This window comes from Canis lupus, chromosome 17, assembly GCF_003254725.2.
Source record: "Canis lupus dingo isolate Sandy chromosome 17, ASM325472v2, whole genome shotgun sequence".
Classification (NCBI taxonomy): Eukaryota; Metazoa; Chordata; class Mammalia; order Carnivora; family Canidae; genus Canis; species Canis lupus.
The window spans coordinates 29237281-29262464 of NC_064259.1; the positions used below are offsets into that span (position 1 = coordinate 29237281).

The window sequence follows — 25184 nt, forward strand, 5'->3', positions numbered from 1 at the left end:
AGAGAGAAATGTTTTGTAATATAGTAGGCCTTCCAGTCTAGGTATTTTTCTGGTACCTTTATGTATCCCATACCCCAACTCCTACTATCCTCCCAATTAGCAGAGTGTTAATAGAACTACAAACAGACCTTTTAGGATTTTTCACAACTTAGCAATACCTGTTTCCTCTTGCCTGCCGAATTCTGCACAACCAGGGTTCAAATTAAACTGGTTTCTCTGTCAGATAGTGGAAAGTCATCAAACACAGTACTGTGAGTATTTAGATTAGGGGCCATATGAAAATGCTAATACCTAGAATACAAATTTGTCAAGTATAGAGAGAAATATAATCTATACATAGGTGTTTACCAAATAGCTCCTGGCTAAATAAGAGTGTTTTCATCTTAAGTGTATAGCCTGCAATTTAAGAATCCCAACAGGGATGCCTGGGTGGCTCAGTGGTTGAGCATCTGCCTTTGGCCCAGGGTGTGATCCTGGAGTTCCAGGATGGAGTCCTACATCAGGCTCCCTGCATGGAGCCTGCTTCTCCCACTGCCTGTGTCTCTGCCTGCCTCTCTTTGTGTCTCGAATGAATGAATGAATAAATAAATAAAATCTTAAAAAAAATAGAATCCCAACAGAGGTTTGAAAAGAAAAATTAACTACAAGACAGTAGAGATGTTTTGGGTTTTGGCTATTTTTTTTAAAGATTGATTGATTGATTGATTTATGAGAGAGAGAGAGAGAGAGAGAGAGAGAGAGAGGCTTCCTTGCAGGGAGCCTGACATGGGACTCGATCCCGGGACTCCAGGATCATGCTCTGGGCAGAAGGCAGGTGCTAAAACGCTGAGCCACGCAGGGATCCCTGATGTTTTGGGTTTTGTAAATGAAAATCAATCTGCTGAGATTATTCCCTATGGATTGCAACCTCCATCTCCCCTCATTTCACCTAGTGACATTTAACTCAAACACTTTTTGCCAATTATAACAAACATGTGTGTTTCTGCAATGGCTAGGAGTCTCTTTCGGATGGGTGAATTGGGAGAGCACAGTGCCTATAAAGGCATTGACCAGCCAACAGCCAAGGCAGGCTCCCCACTATTTGGAGGCTCAAGGCTACCAAGTTTAGCTAGATTGGGTCAGAATCCTCCTTTGAAGGACCGGATACCTCTATTACCTCTCTCTAGGTTTTTATTTCTAATCTTCACACATCACTGTGCTCCTTTTAGTTCATTTACTTCGATGGGCTGGGATGGGAGCAGGATATAGGATGTGCATTTTTGCTCTGCACAAACTTTTGACAGTCCAGGGATGGGAAAGGTCAGAGAGGAACCTCCTAATACTGCCCATTTGTTCTTTGATCCACATTTCAGAAAACTGAGCTCATGTTCCTTTTCCTTTCTGAATAGAAGCAGAAAGAACCATAGGATTTTTAGATGTGAGAAGAATAGTAAACAGAGGGAGACCATGTCTCTGCAGTGGCTCTCTGTTGAAAGAGTGAGGCACACAGCCGTGGGGCCCTCTTCAAGGCCGAAATAACCTCAATCACTGTTATTTGGAGGAGGCCCAGACAAGGGTGGGGGACCTGGAAATGCCAAGCTCTGTTCCCAGGGGACTTTAATGAGATGAAATAACTCCGTAAGCCCAAACATTTTGCCTCATTCCCACTTTGAGTGATATTTATAGGTAATACCAGCATAGAATCTTCACATCTCTCTGGTAACATCTAGTTCCAAAACATTTTAACTTTTTTTTTTCATTAAATCCCTACAACTTAATGTATGAAATTGGTCCATATCGTTGTCCATATTTTCCGAATGAGAAAAATGAGAGTCTCAGGGATTGAGGCGATTACTTAATAGCAAATAGAAACAGAAACTGAGATGTTCTTATTCCCAGTTTCAGACCCTGTCTTTCCAGTTTGAGCCCCTGTCATTCTTTCTACTTCATGACTGCAATCCCTTGTGTCAATAGGGCTTTTTGCAAAATCTTCCGCTAGACTCTTGCACCCCTCAGGCTCTCCATATAACACTCCTTACCATCTCCTCCCTGAGCCTATCCTACAAAACTACTAGGTTGCGAGTTAAAATGCTTTCATTATCAGATGTAAATATTAGATTACAGGTGAGATGCCTCTGAGCTGTAACAGAGATCTAGGCATTAAGATATTAATTCTCTGAAGAAATACTTAGTGAGCATCTCCTGTGTGCCAGACACTGCTCTAGGCCCAGATTCAACAGTTACCAAGTGAGACAGATTCCCTGCCTTCAAGAGGGCTTCTAGACTCCAAGTGACACTTTCCATCTCACTGTGGGGCAAAACCCCTATGGTGGAACGTCCGGCATTGTCTCCTGGCAGAGGAAGGCTTTGTAGGAAGCAGCCTTCTCGGGGAATTTCCAGTCCTATCAGGTTTGGTACCTTCTTAACCCAACCCCAATCACCCGATAGTTTTTCTTTTTTATGCCTCCTTTGTTTCCCTGATACATATTAACATTCCTTCTCCTCCTCTGGCCTCTAAATTATCTTTCCCTAGGTAGGCAACAAATGCTTATTTTGAAACCTTTTAGGTTTTTCTAGTGTCATGGAATTCAGATGGCTCCCACAGGGTCTGGAAAGGGAGAGAGAGCCATTCTGCACAGCCAATCTGTGACCAGAGCTCTGGAGCATCCAGAAGGAGAGAGCATGGGGAGTGTTCTTACATTCATCTACTGACCTAATTAAACATTCAACACCACATGTACGAAAACCTTAGCTTATGTGTCACATCTCCATGAGTGGAATAAGGGTTGCTAGTGTGAACCCTAAGTCATGGAGATTTTATTGCTTCCTTTCTAATATTAATAAAACACAGGCTATACAGGAAAACAAAACATCACTTGACTTTCTTATCATAATCAACAATTCAGCTGGGGGGAGACCAACAGATTTATTGAACTCAAGAGAGAGACATAGGAAGGAGGGAATCAGCTTACTAGAACAGAGCCATCTAAAACTTCTAGCTCTAGAAATAAATCATTCTTTTTCTTTTTTGCAGAAGGTAAACCCCAAAAGGATGTAACCTACCCATCGGCTCTTACATATTCATCATCAAAAAGCCCCACTGCCAAAACAGGCAAGTGTTCATGAGAGTTTTCACCTACATCTTCTGAGTTTTTAAACGCTGAGTTTTAGGAGGTAGTGTAGAAATTGAAGGGGGGATAAGGAGTGGGGATAACTGGGTGATGGGAGGTAAGGAGGCCACGTGATGTGATGCGCACTGGGTATTATACTGTATGTTGGCAAATTGAATTTAAATTTTAAAAACTGTCTGAATGACAACAACAAAAAGAAATTAACATCCTAAGTGGTCAAGCTCCACTGACTCCAGCAATATTTTAGCAGATGCCAAGAACAGGGGCACAGACATAAGGAGATAGATGGCTAGGCTAAAGAGTGATGCTTTCATTTTGGGGTTTTGTTTTTGCAATTCCAAGATTATCTCTATGTTTGTGTCATTTTCATTCAGAATGATTGTTGCCTTCAATTGTACTGTATTGTTGCTTTAGAGGATGACAGGACATTCTGTCTAGAAATGTCCCCCTGGCAGCTGAAAGCATACCTCTCTGCTAAGGTATGAAATGAAGGGCAGCAAAGGGGATGGGGTGGTGTATGTGTTCACAGAAAGCAGATAATCGAAATAACCCAGACAAAGATACACTGTTTATGAGGTTGAGCCTACCCAGCTTCATGTGAACCACAAGCGAAATACAGGTAGACCTCAGGCCAGGAAAATACCATTTCCTAGGTTTCTGTGTTAAAGTGGGAACTGGGCTATGCATGACTATGTCTTTGGGGACACTTGGATTTCCCACACAAAGAAAAGGGATCAATTTCCCTTTCTAACATAAACATAATAAGGGTACTTGGGGTTCACCAAGCTTCTAGAGGAACTGCTCCTTAAAATTATAGTCTCATTAAAGAATAAGTTTCGCTAATTCAAATAAAAAATTCCTGTGAGAACCATAAAAGGATGGCCCCCTTTGTGGCAACCTGAATGATAAAATTCCTATAGGGATTAGGGGGAGCAGATTAGATGAAGATGTGAGGGCCAGCAGTTAGTTGTTCTCGCCTTGACCCCTGCTCCCCCCCCCACCCGCCCCCAACAAAACCGCTTCGTAATCCCTCCAAGACTGTGAGTTAACAGGAAAATCAGGTTAGGATGACCCCCTCAAAGCATAATAACCTTCTTCCATGGGAAAATATCTCACTCAAAAAATAGAAAGCACCTTAAAAAAATAAAAATAAAAAAGCATCTTGATGTGCCTGGTGCAGCTCCTGCTGGGGATGGATGTTCCTAAGATTTAAACGCTATTTCCCCAGGCAGTTAGCAACCATCAGGCAGGCAGCTGTTACTTGGCTAGAGTCTCCAGCTACTCCGAGCTAAATAAAAACAGGTAAGTGTTGTTTTGTGGAAGCTCACCAAACCTGAGAAGGCACATTGCTGGCACTCCAGCAAGAGAAAGGAAAGTAAATCTTTACTAGAGGCTACTGAGCTAGTGGTGGGAGGATCCTCTCCTGGTTCATCTTGGCCATCTGCCCAGCCTCTCCCACCAGAGGAAAATCAAGCTGAAGTTTATGATAATATGCTTGACTTCCTAACACCTTCCTGCCCCTCACTGCCTGTGCTCACGGAGGCTACCCCTCCTTGAGAGTCAGCCAGTTTCCACCAGAACTCTAGGGGGACTTTGGGCCACCCTCTGATGGGAACCACATCCGGGAATCTTGAGGCTATTCATGACTTGCCTTCCACCTTGTTCCTCTTTTGAGGAAAAATATATGGAATTTGGAATCAAACAAATGTGGGTCCAAATCCTGGCTCTGCTGCCTATTGTCTGTGAGACCTTATGTATAGAATTTCTTTCTTTTTTTTTTTTTAAAGATTTTTTAAAATTTATTCATAGAGACAGAGAGAGAGAGGCAGAGACACAGGCAGAGGGAGAAGCAGGCATCATACAGAGAGCCTGATGTGGGACCCTGTATAGAATTTCTTGGGCAGCCCGGGTGGCTCAGTGGTTTAGCGCCGCCTGCAGCCCAGGGTGTGATCCTGGAGACCTGGGATGGAGTCTCGCATCAGGCTTCCTGCATGAAGCCTGTTTCTCCCTCTGCCTGTTTCTCCCTCTGCCTGTGTCTCTGCCTCTCTCTTTCTCATGAATAAATAAAAATTAAAAGATCTTAAAAAAAAAAAAGAATGTCTTGATCTCTTGGAAAATATACTACTTACCCTAAAAATAGGAATTCTTGGATTGGCTTCCAGGATTATGATTAATATCAAATATGAATGCTTATGTAAAAGAGGCCTTCAGAGTGTCTGGTGCATAGTAGATGCTCAGTGAATATTACATTTCCTGCCCTCATGTATAGCCTTGAGGCCTGTAGTGAGTATTGGCGAGATCCAAATCCTCCCCATCACTCTGAACTTCAGGCATTGCTATAAACTGGCTTCAATGCCTTTTTCATGGCACCTCACATTTGACATCTACACTGGGGGAAGGGGACTGGGAGAAGGGGACATGATATATAACATGATGATAAATGTCAGCTAGTGCTATTTATCGAGTACCTACCATGTGCTAAGCACTGTGCAGGACCCTCACGGACATGATCTTTAATTATGACAACAGCCCTGCCGGGTAGGTCTGACCATCTCCATTTTACAGCTAAGGAACCGGGCTCAAAGAACTAGTGGCCAAGTGGTGAGGGCTGAAGTCAGGAGTCCAGGTGCTATGAAGAATTCACTTTGGGGATCCCTGGGTGGCTCAGGGGTTTAGCGCCTGCCTTTGGCCCAGGGCACAATCCTGGAGTCCCGGGATCGAGTCCCATGTTGGGCTCCCGTCATGGAGCCTGCTTCTCCCTCCTCCTGTGTCTCTGCCTCTCTCTATCTCTCTCTCTCTCTCTCTCTCTCTCTCTGTCTATCATAAATAAATAAATCTTTAAAAAAAAGAATTCACTTTGGTCACATCAGGCATTATGTTCAATGAGGAATTGGGAGCAATTGGAGTAGAGCTCTTTCTCTGTTTTCATCTTAAAGACAGTTCTATTCTGTGCAGGAGAGCAAGCAGAAACAACAGCCCATGGAAGACCATGGAAACCAGAGATGGACCTGTTGGTTGAATTGATGACATGCTTGAAAATATCTGTGTTTTAAGCAAGTAACACAAATGGCTGCCATCAAGATATTTAATGTCCTCCAGAAATCAGTATTAGCAAAAGAAGACTGGGGTATTTAGAAACCTCAGTATTAGCCAATGATGTGAGAAAAAGATAATTTATAGTTTCAATATCTAATAAGTGTAAGGCGGCAAAAATGGTCATTATTGCTAGTAGAAATTTTATTTTCAATTGTGGTTTAATGAATAATTTTTGCAAGTAAAATATACTCACTGTAGGTTTTATATATTTCTTTCTAAATTAATAATTTTATCCTATTTCATAAACTATACAACTCATCTGTTAAGTGGCTTTTCTCTGTATGAAGTAGATCCAAGCTGGGCCTGCATCCCCATGCCAAGGCGCAAATAACTTCAGAGCACTTACCGGAGGGTAAGATAGAAGACTACTTTGGAGAAACTAGAAACTCGCCTAGGACTTATTATGAACACCCAATTCCTTTTGAAGTTACGGAAATATCATAAATCACGCAGGTTCCGTTTTGCCCAAAGATGTCATGAAGACTGGGTGAACCCCCAAGGCCAGTGCCAGCACTTTAGCAATTTGTCTGGCAGGCAGATTTAAAGGTGACCAGATGTTAGCAACCACAGGGTAAATGAGAGATCTGTGTCTTGCCCCGATAGCCTAACATCTACAAGAGCAGACCGAGTGGCCACACTCCAACCCATGCCTGGGCACCATCTGTCAACCTGCTCTCCTGAGTCAGTGCTGTGATTCCCACAGAAGGTGACAGCCGCAGGGTGGCAGACACACACATGCCAGAGCTGAGTAGTGGGCCTAAATGCCCCATCACACATTTATCTGCATGGTTGGTCCAAGGCCAGCATGGTGTACACTGTCAAAGGGGAAGTTGGATGGTTCACAGGAAGAGTGCAGCACCTTCTTATCTCAGGTGCTATCCCCTTGGCTGCTGTTCCGTGTGCCAAAGATGAGTATCCCTAAGCAGAGCAGGAGCTAGAGCTAGGATGCTGTGGGTGAGCTGAAAAACAACCCCCACCAAAGTACCCATGTCCTGGTCCATGAAATCTGTGGATTCTTCTGCATATGGCAAAACAGTGAAAATGGAGGAGGGAGACGGCTTTGTGGATGGGATTAAGTTAAGGATCTTTCGTGGGGAGATTATCCTGAATTAGCTGGGGTGGGGGGCAGCACAGAGGGAGATTTGATAACACGCGGAGGAGAGGGTCATGTGAAGATGGAGCAGAGAGACCTGAGGAGGTCGGCCTTGAAGCCTAGAGGGGTATGGCCAGCAGCCGAGGGATGCCAGCAGCCAGGGGAGGGAGGAGCAGAAGGCAGATCCCGCCTCAGAGCCTCCCGAGGGAGGTCAGCCCGGCGATACTGATTTCCAACATTTGGCCTCCAAAAGTGTGAGAGAATAAATTTTTGCTGCTTTAAGCCACGGAGTTTGTGGCGATCTGTTATAGCAGCCCTAGGAATCGATTACAGATGCGCTGGTACTGAAGCTGGCATACCGGCCTGGGGCTCAGGAGACACGTGTAACGGGGGGCCGTTGCTCCCTCCCAGGACCAGGACGGGGACCACTGTTGTTTCGGAACAATTTTGTGTCTCCTCTGGCACAGACCCACGGTTGTCAGTTCAATATGCAATGCCCAGTGGGTAGCCACTTGTCCCCTTGCTCTGAGCATTCAGAGAAGCTGTCAGGGCCCCCGGAGTACTAACAAATTAAGACTTGTTTAAAACCATGGAAACAATCTAAATCATTACACATGAGTACAATTTAGAAGTAGACTCTGGGACGGTCCTTACCATCCGATTATTTCTGTTACCCTATTTTACAGATGAGAAAATGGGGGCCCAGAGGAGTTAGCTGACTAGTCATGAACCAATTTAAGCCAGAACACCTACAATGTATTCTCTAAGAGTAAGTTGTAGTGAAAGCCCCAAAGGTTCTTTCCATTCCTAGGTCAATGCTAACTTCCACAGAAGAAAGGAAGGAAGGGAAGAAGGGAGGAAAGGAGGAAAAGAAAAGAGAGGGAGGGAGAGAGAGAAAGAGCGGGGGAAAAAGAGAGGGAGGAAGGGAGTGCCTGGGTGACTCAGTTGGTTAAGAGTCTACCTTTGACTCAAGTTCCTGGGATGAAGCCCCACATCTGGCTCCCTGCTCAGTGGGGAGCCTGCTTCTCCCTCTCCCTCTGCCCCTCCTTCACTTGTGTTCTGTCTTTCTCTCTGTCTCTCAAATAAATAAATAAAATCTTAAAAAAAAAAAAGGGGAAGGGAGAGAAAGTTTATGAACCACTGCTTCTGGTGTCTTGCAAATTAATTTGGCAGTTAATCGTGTTCTACATTGCTATAGTATTTAACCGCTGTTTAAATAGTTTATTGTTATTTAGTGTTTGGTTTATTGGCTCATTGCTCCATCCAGATTGTACATTCCTTTCGGACAGGTGGTTTTTATCTTCCGCAACAACTAGCACAGGTCTTTGCTCAAAGCCAGTGTTCAATAAGCATTTATTTCGTCTCTGTCCTCAAGAGCCTACCAGCCATTTCCTAGGCCCCAGTGTAATTTTGCCTTCTTTACAGGTGAGGCCACAAAGGCCTATCAGAAGCCATCAGTTCCAGGAACGACTGCACAGCCAGTAACCCTGATGCAGGTAACGGGAGCCACTGCCAGCGAAGCCAGCCACACCAGTCTGCCAAAGCCATCCCCATCTGCAGTTTCTACCACCAGCAGCCTCAGATCACAGCCCATGGGCCACAGGAGCTGGGAGCTGGGTCAGTAGGTAGACTGTGTGTTGTCATGTGCTAGAAAAGTAGGAGACTGGGCTTTCAGAGTAACGGTCTGAATGCTTGTGTGGAGAACCCATCTTGAGAGCCAGGTGAGAGGTAATGTAAGACCTGGGCCAGGAGTATGTCCAGACTCAAGTGTAGACTTGAACCTAATACTAATTCAGGACCAAGCTAAGGGCAATCAAACCATGTAGAAGGAGCTGAAGAGACTTAATAACAGGACTACTGTTGTCATACTGTGGAAGGTAGGATCTTACATGAAACTTTCCCATTGCAAAATCCTCATTTCTACAAAAGCCAAGCTGAAGGAATAGTAGGTTTCAACATAAATACTGTTGGGTTTTGTTTTAAGTGATGCACTGTATACTCCTAGAAGTCTTCAAATATTACAGGCAAACAAAACAAAAAACTCCTATGGGAAAAACCAGATAGCTAAATTTTTATTCCTTTTCTGATTGCTTCTTAGGCATCCATCTCTTAAATCATATTTTTGGTTTTACCAAAGTCAGTTTTATGAAATTAATCTTGGCATTATATCAAAAAAGGATCTTAAGAGCTCACCTGGTAACCCAATGTCTAGTTTCTACATGCTTATATGCAAGCCACCCTTGGCTAATAAGCACCCATTTCACTTCTAAATGTCTGCTGATAAGAGTCTAGAAAATTCCGCAGCAGGAGTGACACTACTATCTTAGCAGGTTTTTCTAAATATTTCCCACCTGGGGCTATTTTTCCCTTCTAGGAGAAAGTACCTGGGACTTGTTCTCCTTAGCCTCACCTCCAACTTCCAGACATTACTGCCACACAGCATGGCCCTTCCCCCTTCCATATCAGAGCCCAGCCATCTATCTATTCATCTTTTTCTCTAAAATAACATCAGCACTTATAACATGCTAGATACTCTTCAAAGCACCTTACAAATACCAGCCTAGGAAATCCTCCTCATAGCTCTATGAAGTAGACCTACAACTTCTACTTTGACTAATCCCTTGTACTGATGAGGAAACCAGGGAGTAGAGCAGGGAGGATGTTGGCCTAGGCCACCCACCTGAGAAGCAGCAGAGCTGCGATGGCACCCCAGCAGCTGGGTTCTCCTGTGACTGTTCTGCAGGAGGCACTCCTGCCATAAACAGACACCCTAGGCACAAACAAAGCTATCAAAGAAGCAGGGGCCTGCTCCACCTGGGCATGCATGGGGCATCAGACACTGTCAGATGTCAGGCACTAGCAACTCCTACTGTGATTAATACTAACAATGATGAAGCATACAGTCTGGGCTTTCCTGTGCCCAGCACCCTGTGCACCATATTATTCAATGTTCCTAATTATGAACCAAGGAGTATTATTAGCCCAATGAATGACCCATGGAAAAAGCGATGGTATAAAGTCCCCAAATAAAAATGCCATAAAAATAGCATCTGGAACGCATAGGACACCCCCCATCCTGTTCCTATGGATCCTCAGATGACATGAGCACAGACACACAGCACCTGGCAGCAGCAGAAGTAGTTGGGAAGAAAGCATGCCTGGTGGGGGAGTCCACGGCCAAGAGTTTTCCTTTTTCTGAACTTCAGGCTCTTGACTTTTAGAGCCCTTGATTCTTTCAAAGACCTTGGATTACTTGAGTAAGTTGTTTGCTCCTGGTGCCTCCTTGGAGGAGGGTCAGCTTTTACACAACACATGTAACTAAACACGTGGCATATTTATTTGGCTACAAAAGGAGCCTGGAAACTCAGTGCCACACTCACTGGCCTGTGCTTGTAGAAACCTCAACCACCTCAGGTTGTGGCTCCCAACCTGGCAAAGCCTCATTATTCCTGGCCAGGGAACAGGGCCGTTGGACAGCAGCCTCCCAGCCCACTGGCTTTCCTCTTCCACCTCGCCCAGCACCCGCGCCCTTGCTGCCCCACACACTGCCAGGCAAACACTCGGAGCAAGCGCTCCATGCCATGCTGTAGCCCCTGTGGCTGCCAAGCAAGGGGCCAAACTGGGAAGAAAGGACAGAGAAAAAAAATTCTATTGCCTACTCAAAGGATTTTCTGTAGGAACAAAGAGAAATGAAAGTGGAGGTTTGAGTGCCTGTGTCTTTTTGTTAATGACAGTTAACTGAGTTACTTTCCACATCTCATACAATTCACCCATTTAAAGTGTACGATCCAGTGGTTCTTAGTATATTCACAAAGTTGCGCAACCATCACTATGATTGAGTCTAGAACATTTTTTCATCCCAAAAAGAAGCTCTGTGCCCCTTAACTAATCCCTCCCTCCCCAGCCCCAGGTAATTGCCAGTCTACTTTCATGAGTGCCTGTATCGATGTATGGCTATAGATATTTGCTGTGATATTTTAGCTCAACTATATTAAATAATATTTAGTACACAGTTAATCCCTTTTCCTCTTCAAATGAATTGAGAATGTCCTGCCAACTATAACAGAGCAACTCTCCTACTGCTGATAGACAAGTGAGTTGTTGTTACTGCATTTATTAAGGGCTTTTTCCTCTCTTTTATATGTGACCAACCTCAAAAGATTCTAGAAGTTGGTTGTGGAAGGGATGTCCAAGTAAAACCTAACTTATTCATTCAACAAAAATTTATTGAGTGCCTCTTATGTGTCATGCACTGTTCTGGGATCTTGGGCTACACCTGTGAACACATCCTACCAAAGATCCCTGCAACAGGTCACTTCAGCTTTGGACATCTAGAAGAGTGTGTCCAGAAGAGAAACAATCTGCATTTGGAGTCTGTGAGTCATCTTTGCTCTGCAATGAGATAAAGAGCTGCCTCTCAGACACAACATAGGAAACTGCAGGGAGTCTAGTGGAAAGTGGAAAGTTTGTAGTGGGAAAAGACAGAGGCTCTCCCAGCCCATGAAGAGGAGTAGTTACAGGTGGAAGAATAAGGAAAATGAAGGGGACACCCCTTAACAGACCGATGAACAGGCAAACCTAACAAGATAGCAAGGAATGAGTCAAGGCTGTGGGCAAGGGAGCCAAGAGCCAGAGCAATAGAGACTTCTCAGAGGGACAGGAGTGAGGCTGTTCCTCATGGGAGACGCCATAGAAACCCACAGGGGCCAGGCGCCTCCAGAGCCGCATCCCAGGGCCAGAGGGGGCAGTCTGTAGAACCAGATCCACAGATATGCCAAAGAACGTGTTCTGGAAAAGGCCTGCTGCAAGGTCAGCTGTATCAACCATAGGCTTACGAGGGTTGAGGTAGCTCTGCTGAGCATTATTTTAAGAAAATCCTTTCAAGAACTGCCACAGTTGCCTCAGGAGACCTAACAGATTAAATCTGCCCACAAAGGGTAGACCAAGGAGGGGAGCAGAGTGCCGCCTAGTGGCAAGGCATGCTGATGGCCATGGTCATTCACCTTTCCAGGGAGGAGCAAGACCAGCATCAAAAACTACCCATCCCCTCCACACACAATTTCACTTCTCACCAACGTTTATCTCCTCTTTGAAAGTTCATCTTCTTTTAAAGCAACAGAACTTTTTTCTTAAAATCCAGTCTTACAAGTAGTAAGGAAAAAATGAACCTTCCCATAGAAAAATAGGTGAAGGGCATGACCAGGCAAGCCACAATGGAAGAACTAGAAAAGACCAATAAATATAACAAAAGTTGTTCAACCTCACCAGAAGTCCAATAAATGCAAATTAAGCAATAACATGTCTTTTTTTTTTTTCCCCACCAATTCACGTGAGAAACTAATAATACATGGTTTGGGCAAGAACATGGAAAAAAACAACCCTAAATTTGCACTTACCACAGTATATCCTAAGGTGATTATCATCTGAGGGTGAAAAGGAACCTGCACACAGATGTCATTCCTAATAGAAAAATAAGTATAAGTGGGTTAATTGTCCACCACCAGAATGGTTAAAGCAATTACCACACAGCTATTAATATTTTGATGAATATGTGCATTTACTGACATGAGATTGGCCTGTGACAGATCGTTAAGTTAAAGAAGGAGGCTACAAGACAGCACAGGCAGTGATCTCATTCTGGTGCCTATGTGTCGTGTGTGAGAATGTGTGCATAGAGAAAGGGATCCAATGCTTTATACCATAGTCGTATACCAGTACCTGCAGGATAGAGGGATTGCAGGCGAGGTCTTCCTATCATGCTATAGATTTTTACAGTGAGTGAGCATGTGCTATCTTTACAAGTAGAGGGAAAACAAAGGTATTTGGACATTGTATTCAAGTAATTGGAACAAAGTCAACGCGAGTGAAACGTTGATTGTGGACAGATTCAGATTTTGGAGGAACTGATATTATTCCCTGAACTTCTCTCTCTTCCTCTCCATGAAACTTGGTTCTTTTTCCTCAGCTCACTTTGACATGGCTCCCTTCCCGGCCCCAAATGGACTTTGCATCTCTCTTTACAAAATCCCCCACCCCTCTCCTCCCTTTCAGAGCCTTGCTTCAGAGAAAGTGCCTGATAAATAATGAATACTGAAGTGTACTTGATTTTCTCCCAAAGTAATTAAGGATAACCCATTGTGTACCTTTAAAATGACTGAAAACTAGTGTTATTTGCATCAATACCGTGTTCACGCCATTTAAGCAAATTGCTAAATGTTAAGTGACATTGCTACTGGAGGATTGCTTTCGCCTCCTCAGGAGTGGCACCGTTGAGGAGAATTATTGTAAGTATAATGACGTGTAAAAACCTATATGGCACTTTAATAAAAGATACTTACTTTGACAATCATGAAATACAAGGGTTGTTATTACCTGGAATTTTGAGTCTGTGTTTTGAGCTAACTCCCCTCTCTCTTTTTTCCATTTCAGTGCCTCCTTGGGGCAGGTCCAGACCGCCCAAGGACAAAGCTTTACCTTAGTTCTGACCTTGGCAGTGTCTTGTTAGGTTGGATCATGGAAAGAATGAGAACTGATTAAAATTCATGCTCTGACCAGTCCCATGTTATTACAGATCTCTGGTCTACCAGCAGCGATGCAAGTGGCCAAAACAGCCCCCGCGCCAATGCAGGTAAGAGCCTGAATTCACCTTTCTAGCTTCTGGGGGAAGTTAAGCGTTTTTATGTAAGGTTTGTCTTTCCAGGTCCTTGCCATTTGATTTAGGTTTGGACAGAGAACCCTAAACCAGTGATTCCAACAGAAGATACCACTCAAGGGCCCAACTTGTAAGGAAACTTGAAAGGGAAGCAAGGGAGCTATTAAATAAGCAAGGCTTTCACCAATTGCCATTCCCTTGAGGCAATTTTGTGGAGGTTGTGATAGAACTTCCTGAGGATTCAGTAACTAGGCTCTTATAAAGCTGAAAAGGGATACTCTCTGGGGTTTGTACTGGAGGAACTAGGGTAAAAGAAAGAGAACATTTTGTAGCGTTGTCTAGGAAAGGGCAGAGCTGATTTGCCAGGGTGCTCCTCTGATAGAGGGAATAGAAACCGCATTCTCTCGCCTCCAGGAATTCTATGAATTATGACACCCCCGGCTCTCCTTTCCTCACTTCTGTGTGCATCCTTTAAAGGTTTGGCCCAAACACTGAGATTGCAGAGGGATGAGGCAAATGCCCTTCTTGCAACGCCCGTGAGGCCAGCAGAGATTAGAAAGGAAAATCGAGCAGGGCTGGATGCTTTCTACAAATTCTGCTCAGGGCTTGGGCCACAAGCTGATACACTTGATAGAAGTACACAATACCTTTTTGCAGCCACGGGGCACTGCCCTGGGAAGCCCGACCTCCCAAGGAAAGGAGCTCATGTCTTACTTTTGCAGGGGGATACTAGGATGTCCTCCACACGTTAAAAGATTCCTAGAGACTGTAGGTTCTGTTTTGCTTTGATACTGGATCGGAGCAGCAGCTCCATGTGGTCCCCCAAACAGGACTAGCATCTAGGAGTGGTACAGGTGTACCTTTGCCAAAGCACATGTTGCTGTCCTGGACAAAAGATTTTAAGAATCAGGTCGCTGGGCAAAGCAAGGACTCCCCTAGGCCATCTTAGCCCTCTCCCGGCCCATGGGGCTCTTCAGGCAGCCAAGCATGGGGCACTCTCTCCTCCTGTCCCCTTGGCTAGGATCTTTGACTCCTCCACAACTCCCAAAAGGAGAGCAAACCACAGACAGCTCAACTGACTTCCAAGGAAAAGCTGACCCAGGGGCACTTTTCATCAAGAGGAAAATTCAGGGAAGAGAGCAGACCGCTGCTTGCATGTAAATCAGCCAATGCTGTATAATCCCCTCCGGTGGCCAAAGTCAGGATTATCCCAGAGCTGCTTTGCAGAAACCTACCAGAGCACAGGTCAACCTGGGGACCATTGCTGCCCCAGGGCACTTGCACATTCCCTACTCCTCACATGCTCCCTGCTAGCCTCTGCAGCTCATCTCCACATCACCAGAGTGTGCGGGCAGGCCAAGGGGTTTTCACCTCTAGGGAAATGTCTATTTGCTTTGTCTGTTCTTAGTGTGCCAAAGAGAAAAGCTCTAGCAGTCCGGACACTCAATAGCGTTCCTGGGCTGAGTCTGTTTGAGAGGTCCCAGAAGGGCAACCTATGCCCCCACCTTGCACACCCCAGAACCTGCCTCTGGGATTGAGCTCAAATTTGACCCAGACACACCACTGCAAATCAGACATGGTTCGGGGGGTGGTCGGCATCGAGGCACATTACCTGATCTCCAGCTCCTATTTTTTTTTTACTGCCAACAACCCCTGGTTATTTTCCGTGTTTGATCCCATTCCCTTTTGCTACCCTTACTGCCTCTGGTTCTCTAGCTGTGAGCCCCTGTTTTGTTCCCATTCTCCTGCATGCTCCCAGCAGTTATGTTCTCTCAAGCCTCCCAGATGCTCCCCACTCCCTTTGTACCCTCAAATCCTACCTGTTTCTGTCACTCCTCTCCCTCCATCCTCATCCCTGGCACTTTGCTCTGAGCCTCCCACCTACTCCCAGGGAGCCCTTGGCCTCTGGAGTGCCTCCTAGACCGAGGGGAACCCAGACTTCACTGGTCCCATAGCCTCCTGGGGGCTCCTGCAGGCTTCTCTCCCAGGACAGAAGCCACTCGTACACTGTGCGAAAAGGCAGCCCAGAACGTTTGGGGTTCTTAGATGCCCTTCTGCAAGCGCTCACACCAGAGGTAATCATGTCTATCAGGCAAGTCACCCAATTCTTTGGCTAGAAAACTATCAAAACATGGAATTGGGAAGAATTGCATAAAGTGCATCTGGTCTCATTCCCCATCAAACAAATGAGTCCCTTGTGGCATGCCAGATAGAGGCCTTTGCCCCAGGTCAGGTTACTTTGAGTGAGCAGTCAGGGGATTCCCTGCCCCGCACTGTTAGACAGAACTATCTAGAACTTAGGGCCACAGATCTGAATTTGTCTAACTAGAGCTTGTCCAAGTGTGGTCCGAGGACTCTGCTTTCAGGGATTCTGTGAGGTCCTCGCATCTCCTACTGCACAACTCTTTGTGTACTTCAACCAAACACATATCACACAGAATGATGAACAGATATCAGATTTGGGCAGTCTTTTATTATGCCAGACATTGAAGAAAATTGTTACCCTTCTTACCAAATTGTTTTTAAATAACAGCTATTTCCATAGAAAGTATGTTAAAACACAATAGCTCTATTTTTAAATGGGAAAATAGTTAATTTTTTTTCAAATGAAAGAATGCATTATTTCAATTTCTAACATGATTAAAAACAATAGATATGACCCCCACAAACAACAGCCCTTTGGAGTCTTCGATTATTTTTAAGAGCATGAATTTGAGAGCCTTTCAAATATACGAAAGAAGCTTTCATGTCCACCTTTAGGGCTCATCTTTTCTAGGATAAATGTCTCCAGTTCCTCCCACAGGTCCTTCTGTGACTGGTGGTACACCCAGTTAGCTACACTACAGTCCTTTCATGACTCAGAATAAGGCAGAGCAGGTCATGATGCCACAGGGGCTGTGTGCCAGGGAACTGCCTCTCTCAGCCTAACCTGCCTCCACTAAAACAACCCAAGTTGCATTTGGGAGATGTCCTGTCAACCCATCAGTTCATCTCCTCCTGAACTGGCGATGACTGAAGTCACCAGGACTTTTTTCTCTTGCACTTCTAGAGAAGTGGGTCACACCAATCCCACTTTTGTGCAGTTGAGTTTTTGAACCCAACTTAGAACATCACACTTATCACTATGAAATTCTCCATTAGTTTCATCTCTTGCAATCTCCATGAATCTTAATTCTGTCATTTAGTGTATTAACTACCCTTCCAACTTTTCTGTCATCCACAAAATTGATTAACATGCCGCTTGCTTCTATTCTTATCACTGATAAAAATACACCTCATTGGACCAAATCTCATGAGCCCCACTAAATACCTCATCTGTGTTTAGGGCAACCAATTAACAGATACAAGCAGCTATATATGGACCTAATGAGGTAGTCATTGACCTCAACACTTCATCCTCTGCTCCGCAGGACACCAGACTTAAAACCAACGAATGATTCCTGCTACCCTTCCTGCTGTGCCTTCTGCCCACAGATGTAACCTCACACACCTCCAATTTAAGCCACCACCCCCACTGCAGAGGAACTGTTCTACAATTTGAAATATGTATATTTACTGAGCATGCTGTATGTCAGGCACTGTGCTGTGGGTTAGAACTACAAAGATGAACTGGATATTTTCAGATCCTAGAATTGTGCCTCTACGGGTAGAAGTTCCCATATTCTGGTCTTCTGCAGTCATCGGCAAGGCCACTGCCCCCTCTAGCCCCCACTGCCAGATCCTACCCCCTCCTCCAAGCCCTCTGGGCGGGGACAGAGGCCACCTTGCTAGCATGGCTGCCCCTGCTATATTCCCCAGGGGAGGGAGGGGTGCTCCCGATGGCTTCAGTTAGAATGCAGTGACTTTTCCTCAGAACCATTCTGCTTCATGCTACCGTATTTGATCAAATAAGCTTCACTAGCCTGGAAAGCGAACCATGGAGTTAATGTTTACATGAGAAAAGACTGCCAGGTCCCAAACCAGTATCCCCCACTGAGCTTGGAGGGTAACCTGTGTGTAAACCCAGGACCACGGATGCTTCTCAGGGATGACAGCTCACGCCCAGAACCCGCGGCCTATCCTCAGCCCTCTCTGATAGCCCCTGTGCAATAGGCCGTGGGCACGGTGACGCCTTTGGCACAGCCAGCTGCTCTCTGAGCACCCGCCGTTCCACTATAGCAAGAGAGAGTTGTCCAAAGGAAACGTGTGGCCCAGGGCAGGAAGCCAGGCTGAAGGGCCAGAGGTGTGGAGGTACCCCAGCTCCAGAAGCCTGCTGCTTCTCCGACTGCCACCTCCTCACACCCCCACTCCAGGGGAATCTCCAGGTGGGGGCAGGGGGAACCAGGGGGCTGAAGGGCCACCTGTGCTTCTGCCCCATAAAACTTTAGAGGCCTAAGGGCCATGTGTTGCGGCTCCCGCTTGGGTCCCGGGCTGGTGGCTTCCAGATGTGCAGGGAACAGAAGCTGTAATCAGTGCAAAGGTCACCTTCAGGGTCTCAGAGCAGGGATTTTGGGCCCTCTCCTTTAGTATGAGTTGTGGTTTCTCTTCAGGGCCTACCCCAGTACCCTGACATGCTAAAGTGGCCCTCACTCCTGTGTGACAAACAGGTGGTGGTTAATCACGGGCTCCAGATCCCAGCCTTCCAATTCAGCTCCATCTCTCCCTGTGCATGTTTCCTCACCTCTAAAATGGGGGTCATAGTTCTAACCTGACTCACAGGGTTATTGTGACTTAACCTTGCAAAGTGCTTGGTCATTGCCTGACACTAAGCACGCTCTCCCTGTTAATGGTTCTACGTTCTTACCACGGGAATCCTTCAGAGCCGGCACCTCTTAGACACTGATAGTATCAACGAGATGACCAAGAGAGGACTGCCACAAAAATAAGTCCCTGTGTTGTAAGACTACCTTACACTTTTCCCTCCATGGGAGGCAGGGCAGGATAAGTGCTGATGACCTCAGCTTTACACAGGAGAAAACTAAAGGTCGGAGAAGGTGGCGAGTGCCCCCCAGCTCCTGGCTGGGTTTCTGTAGGCACCGGATGGGCCTTCTCACGCCTTTTATCCTCACATCACCTGGTTCCTCCTGACACCAGAATGTAAGTGTTCTCACAAACTTACGTGCCGTTACTACCAAGTCCAAAAACACCAAGCCTCAGCTGTCCAAATATTTGTCAGCCCTCAGCTTTTGGAGAAAAATGATTTGGTTCATACTTGTCCCAAATAAATAGAAGCGGCACCAACAGAAGGACCAGCTCGCAGGACAGGATGTGAGGGCGTGGAGACCCCTGCTGAAATACGTTGGGCATTCTGATTCTCTGCAGCCTTTGAGGGGACTGAAAGCTTCAGGTGAAAACTGAGACACCACCAGCCCTCCAGGGTTTTGGGGTGGGGGGGGGGGTCATTTGTTGTTGTTCCTGTAGGGAAAGGACAGGTTTTTGCCAGTAGGTGGCGATAGAGAAATAAGGCTAAAGAAGCCAAAGGTTTAAACTCTAAATCATAAATTTGAACTGGGAGATCATCTCATCCAACCTGCTAATGTTATTCAAAGAAATTAAGGCTCACAGAAGGTGTGCAGCTTGTTTAAGATCACACACCTGGGTAATGGCTGAGCCAAATTAAACTCCGTTCTCACCGTGAAATCTGAATGTGCACGAACACAGTCTGCCTTTCAAAACAGCCTGGCATCTCCATCATACAAAGGGAAACATCACTTCTTTCTAGTGTGTTAATCACTGCAGCATGCAGCGAAACTGCTGGGCTCATTAGGCCCTCCGAGTTCGGGTTTCTGAGCTGGGGAGGTGGGGAGAGGAGGAAGGGACAGAAGGAGAGAAACAGCTATCGTTGGTGTCCTCAAGAGGCTTCATAACACCTTTGTGCTGCCTCTGAGCCCCTCCTGGCCATGACTCCCCCAAAACCATCAGGGACCACAGGCTCAGAATCGCCCCCTTCCTGACCACCCCTTCCACTTTATCAGCACCAGTTTATGGTGGAGGCGTTAAACATTTTACTGCAGATAGAAATGCCAGGTGCCGCTCTGCTTTCTTCTGCTTGCGGCGCGCAGTGAGAAGCAGAGACTCAGGAAATGAATGGACTACTTGCCCCCTGAAGCGGCCAGATTTGTTCTGAGTAGTTCTAAGGAAGAGAACATAAACAGATGGGTGAGTCAAATGTACCTCAAATGACTGTGGGCACATATTGGGTGCTGAAAAAGTGTGGATGGAGCGTCGGATTAAGATTTTAGATCAAAATGAAAAAACTTTCTAACAGTCTCAATGGTTCAAGAAGGAATGTACTATCTTGATTGGGTATATGATGGATTCCCTGTCTCTATTTAACCCCCAACCATCCAGTCCCTTGGTACGGATGTTGTAGAAGCATGCTGGGGGGATTGGTTTGGATCGGATGAGCTTTTAGGTCCCCTTGAATCCCTGGATTCCTATTTTCTATGATTCTTGATGCACAGTGAATGAAAGGAAGGGGCAAACACGCTTCTGCCTTTGGTTTTCAAAGCTTTCCAAGGGGAAAATCCTATAGGTTTTAGGTGGCCTCATCTCAAAGTCTGGTCCCATGTTCTTTTACTGAACTTTCTGCCACAGCTGGAAGATGTCATCATCCTGGCACTTCATTTGAGAGCTTCTGCTGGTTTTACCTAAATAACAAGTTTGCTTCTTTTTAATTTTGAAAATTAGGGGAAATGGACTTGTGGAAACCTGGATCGGTCCTTTTAGATGCAGGTAATTATACAGCCCAACCTCCTGGCCATGACTAGATGGAGACACATAGGATTACAGAATAGGAGAATCTGATAACCCAGCTGGTGGTGCAGAGGCCACTGCTGTGCATTGGATAACAAAAGGGAAATGAGAAACATGAAGACTAAGACCCACAGGGGAGTGAGTTCCTTGCCCCAGAATTAGGTTTCGATGCTCACTCCATCTGGAGGCACACCCTGACTTCCCTCTATTCCCTCTTCCTTCCTTGCAAAGTGGGATCCAGCTTTCCCTTCCTGTGAAAGAGCGTTGTTCACTGTTTACTGAATTAAGTGTTTGGAACTCCAACAGCAAACCCAGCTCTTGGTCTGCGGGCAGATTTCACTGGTAGGGAGAGACAACAGGGTGGAGGAGAGAATGCTGGCCTCTCATTTCTTTCTTCCCCTCCCCCCAATAGGGAGCCTCAGACAGTTTCCCTGAGAGGCTCCTGGCTGAGAAAGGCCATTAGACACCCAAAGCGAATTTTTAAAATGATGTGAGGAAGTGGGATGAGCAGACTGACCTTTCATGGAAAGATGAAATCATGTGCTTGGCAAATTGGAAAAACTAACAAGCCTAGAGAAAGCTCATGGCAGCCAAGAGGGAGCAGAGCCCCCTTCCTGCTCTGCTAGAGCCTCTAGGAGGATGTTCCCAGGCATCCGGAAAACCAGGAGACCAACTGACCAACTTCTGGTGCTGCCTGAGAAACTCACTGGCCTTCCCAAGCCTGTAAAGATTCTTATTGATCATCTTTATACCCTTAGATGTTACATGTGTGAACTTGGCTCCCATGTAAATGGCTCTAAAGAAAAGACCCCGAGGATGAAATTCAACACACACACACACACACACACACACACTCCCCAAGCACAAAACCCTTTTGCAGCTTTACCTCTAATCTCAGGCTGTAGAGGGGAGGGATTGCTTTCTGGACTCTCTTATTTATTTGCATTACTGGGTCTTAGGTCCTCCCCTGCAGTCTATATCTGCACTGCCCCCCCCCCCATTAGACTGTCCAAGTGTCTCACCCATCTTTGTTCATTGACTCAGTCACCAAATGTTGACCAAGGACCTACATGTGGTAGGCACAGTGAAGGTTTACATGATGAGCAAGACACATGCCCTGACCTTGAGATTTTCAGAATTTTACAGAAGGATAATTTCCACTGGCAAAGTGCTTACGGCTTTCAGATAAGGAAACTAAGGCTCAGATAGATTCAGTTAACAGGCAGTAGGGAACAGACCCAAGTCTTCTGACTTCAAACACTCTGAGCACCCAGGAGAGTCCTGTGTCATTAGTAGGCTGTCAGTAATTCATTCTTATCTCTGAAGGCGGGGGTGGTGTCAGAAGAGCACAGTCAGCCTTAAACCAAGCCCCCCCCACCCCGCCCCCAAGCTGGGTGTGAATATCCATTATGTCCCCATCCCTGGGGTAAGGCCAGATGCTTCCTGTTCTTGTAAGTCACCAAAAGTTTTACTGCTCTTTCCAGGATTTGTTCCAAAAGAAGAATTAAGCACACAGTCTTTGGAGCCAGTATCCCAGGGAGATCCAAGTAAGTGAACTGACAACTAGAAACCCAGAGCGACTGTGACATCCGATCTGCTCCCCTCTCTCCCCACTCCTCCCACGCAAACCCACTTCTCTCCCACCCTGGATCTATTTATCTCCTCTCTTCTGTCACTTTGTTCTAAGGGGAAAGGGGAGCTAATGGAGGATTTAAACTGTGTGCACCAGGGGGAAAGGATCAGACTTTTTAAACATTACTATGGCAACAGGGTGGGATGTAAAGGGGAGACAAAGGAGTGGGGGTAAAAGAAGAGACTGCTTTGCCAGGAGGATCAGTAGCCCAGTGGTCATGATGGCAGACAGAGCCATGAGCTGGAAGTGGATATGGGGAGAAATAGGCAGATTTGGAAGATAGAGAAGGAAGACTCTAGAGGATTGGAGGTGGAGGGGTGAGAGAGGAAGCCAAGGAAGATGATTTGAGCAACTGGGATAAATGGTACTGCCATGAGGACCTCTAGGGGTGGGGTCAGTGGGGGCAGGAAGGTTGTTTCTGTCTGCCATCTTCCACAAGACATCGGGTCTGGGAGACAGTTGACTACCCAGATCTGACTGAGAAGGAGCAGCCCACCTGGGAATTCAGAGTTGGAAGATGATGAGCTAAGGTTCAAAACCAAGGTTATGAAAAACAGGAAAGGTGACCTAGGGAAACCAGAGGCCTTAAACCCGATCACCAGCACCAAACAGGTGGAGGAGCCACCTGAAGATACCAGGGAAGAAGGAACAGGGGAAAGAGGAAAATCAAGAGGCAGTTGACTGTTGCAGGCCAAGGAGATCACCTGCAGATTCCTTCAGAAAGTTGTGGCAAGTCATCCACCAGTGGGCCATGAGTCCCAACCCCACTGGGTATGAGAATCAACTGAAGACATTTTTAAAAAATCAAGAGGCAAAATTCCTGGCTCATACCTCCTGAATCACGCTCACCCTATATCTTGCTACTCTGGGTATGGTCTGACCACATCAGTGTCACCTGGGGGCTTTTTAGAACTGCAAAATCTCATACTCTACCTCAGACCTACTGAATCAAGGGATTTCTTTGCACATCAAACCTTGAGAAGCACAGCTCAGAGTGATTTCTGGGCACCTTTATTTGTTGAAGCTGCAAAAGTGACTCTGATATATATTCAAGGTTAAGAAATACTGGCCTAATGTATTGAACAACACAAAGCATTAATCTATAAAATTATATCATGTTGGATAAAACCAAAGCAATTAAGAAAATTGGTAGATTGATTCCTGTAGACACTATATCGTACCTTTTCTTCCTTGTCCTCCAACCTCTGTCCTCTGTGACAGCAATAAATTGCTCATGCTGAACGCTTAGTAACTCAATCCTGTCCTGTAGTATTGATGTCATCTTCATATCGGCATGTTTTCATCCCAATATGAGAAAGCCACCGGGTCTCAGGGAGCGCACGCTCAGAGCTGAAACCAGGATCATTAGAGCAGCCTGGGAAATGGAGAGCACAGGTGATTCCAATGTCAGCCATCAGGGTCCTGAGTAAAGAGAGCCAAGCAAGTAGAGAGCATCTCAACTTCTTAAAACCTAGCTATGAAATGAATACTTCCATCTTGAGCACGCTTCCAGATGTAAGAAATAAGGAAAAAATGGTCTATGAAGAAGTGAAACAGGGTCTCAAAATCCATGTGCTTTATTTACTGAAAAAGAAAATCACCTTTGGGCCTTATTCTAATTAACCACTATTTTTTTTTTTTAAGTTTTCATTTTAAAAGGCATATTGAACTAGTCTGCTGACAGCTGGAAGAAAAACCCCTGTTCAGGAGTGCTTCTCAAACTGTAATGGGACAGAGATCACCTGGAGATCTTGTTAAAATGGGGGGGATCTGATTCTGTAAGTCTGGGTGGAGCCTGGGGGGGGGTCCTCATTTTTTAGCAACCGGCAAGTGTGGTGAGCAAGGAGCCCTGAAGAACACCACTGCCACCTGCTGGCAACAATTCTCATTGCAAAGCTCAGGAGTAGGAAAGAACGGGTGGGCCTTGTGTAGGATACAAATCACAAGCCATAGAACAGTTCTGCTTCTTTTCTCCTTTTTCCCAGGCTACCGCGGTATCTTTAAGCCTCACTTCTTGATTTTATTTGATTCTTCCAGTCTTCATCTCAAGGATCATGCTTTGGCATAGGCAGTTTGGGGGCAAAGGACGGGAGAAGCTAGCTGAACAGGAAGAGTTATCAGGCACCGACTGTCCAGGCAGACAGGAAATAAAAGTTTGCAAGATCCGCTAATGAGCCAAGGCACTAATTCCAGATGGAGCAGAGTCAGCCAGGCCCAGAGAGGTCCCTGTCATCGCCTACTTCTCTGGCTTTTATTGCCATGCACCAGCGTAAGATAATGAACCACATTCCCAGATATAACTTATTTCCTTGATCTGCCAATTCTGTAGTATCACTCTTTCATAAATATTTCTCATCATTTCTGCTTAAAACTGTGTCAACTCATATTCATTTCTTGCTCTCATTTAATATATGCATATATCCCTCCCTGCTTACTGGTCTCCTTCTGAGGACTGGGAGGACCCCAGTCACATGGAAGCGATGCAACACACATGGGAGAGAAGAGAAGCCTGAGAATGGCCTCATGGATGATCGTGAGGCAGCCTAAGGAGATCCAGGCTTGTCCAGGCAGCTGCACACCCAAGCACAAAGGGCAGCACTGGCCTGAGTGTCCTTGCGGATACTCCAGCCCAGAAATTCCTAATATCAGTGTCCTTCTCTCTCTTTTTCCCCATAGAACTCTATTTTGAAATATTTTTGTCTCTCAGACTGCAGGTGTTAAACGATTCATTCCCCCACTTTTTTTTTATTAATCAAAGGGATATATAGAACTTCTGATCAGAATTGAATAATCAGTTTTATCATACTAAGATGATGTAATTTCAGTGAAGAGCAGAGAAGATACTACTATCAGGTTATATGGCTT

At 45.6% G+C, this 25184-nt stretch overlaps 1 protein-coding gene across 4 annotated transcripts in view; it reads left to right on the top strand.

Moving 5' to 3' along the window:
* The window catches only part of VIT (vitrin), a 104397-nt gene that overhangs the window by 51325 nt on the left and 27888 nt on the right, over nt 1-25184 (top strand). For 3 of the 4 annotated variants that reach the window (XM_025454189.3, XM_025454188.3, XM_025454187.3), the window contains exons 6-10: nt 3014-3091; nt 8725-8916; nt 13871-13927; nt 20621-20665; nt 22171-22233. In XM_025454189.3, coding sequence (XP_025309974.1) covers nt 3014-3091; nt 8725-8916; nt 13871-13927; nt 20621-20665; nt 22171-22233 — 435 coding nt within the window. The remainder of the gene's footprint in view (nt 1-3013; nt 3092-8724; nt 8917-13870; nt 13928-20620; nt 20666-22170; nt 22234-25184) is intronic. The other variant, XM_025454190.3, reaches the window with a different exon arrangement.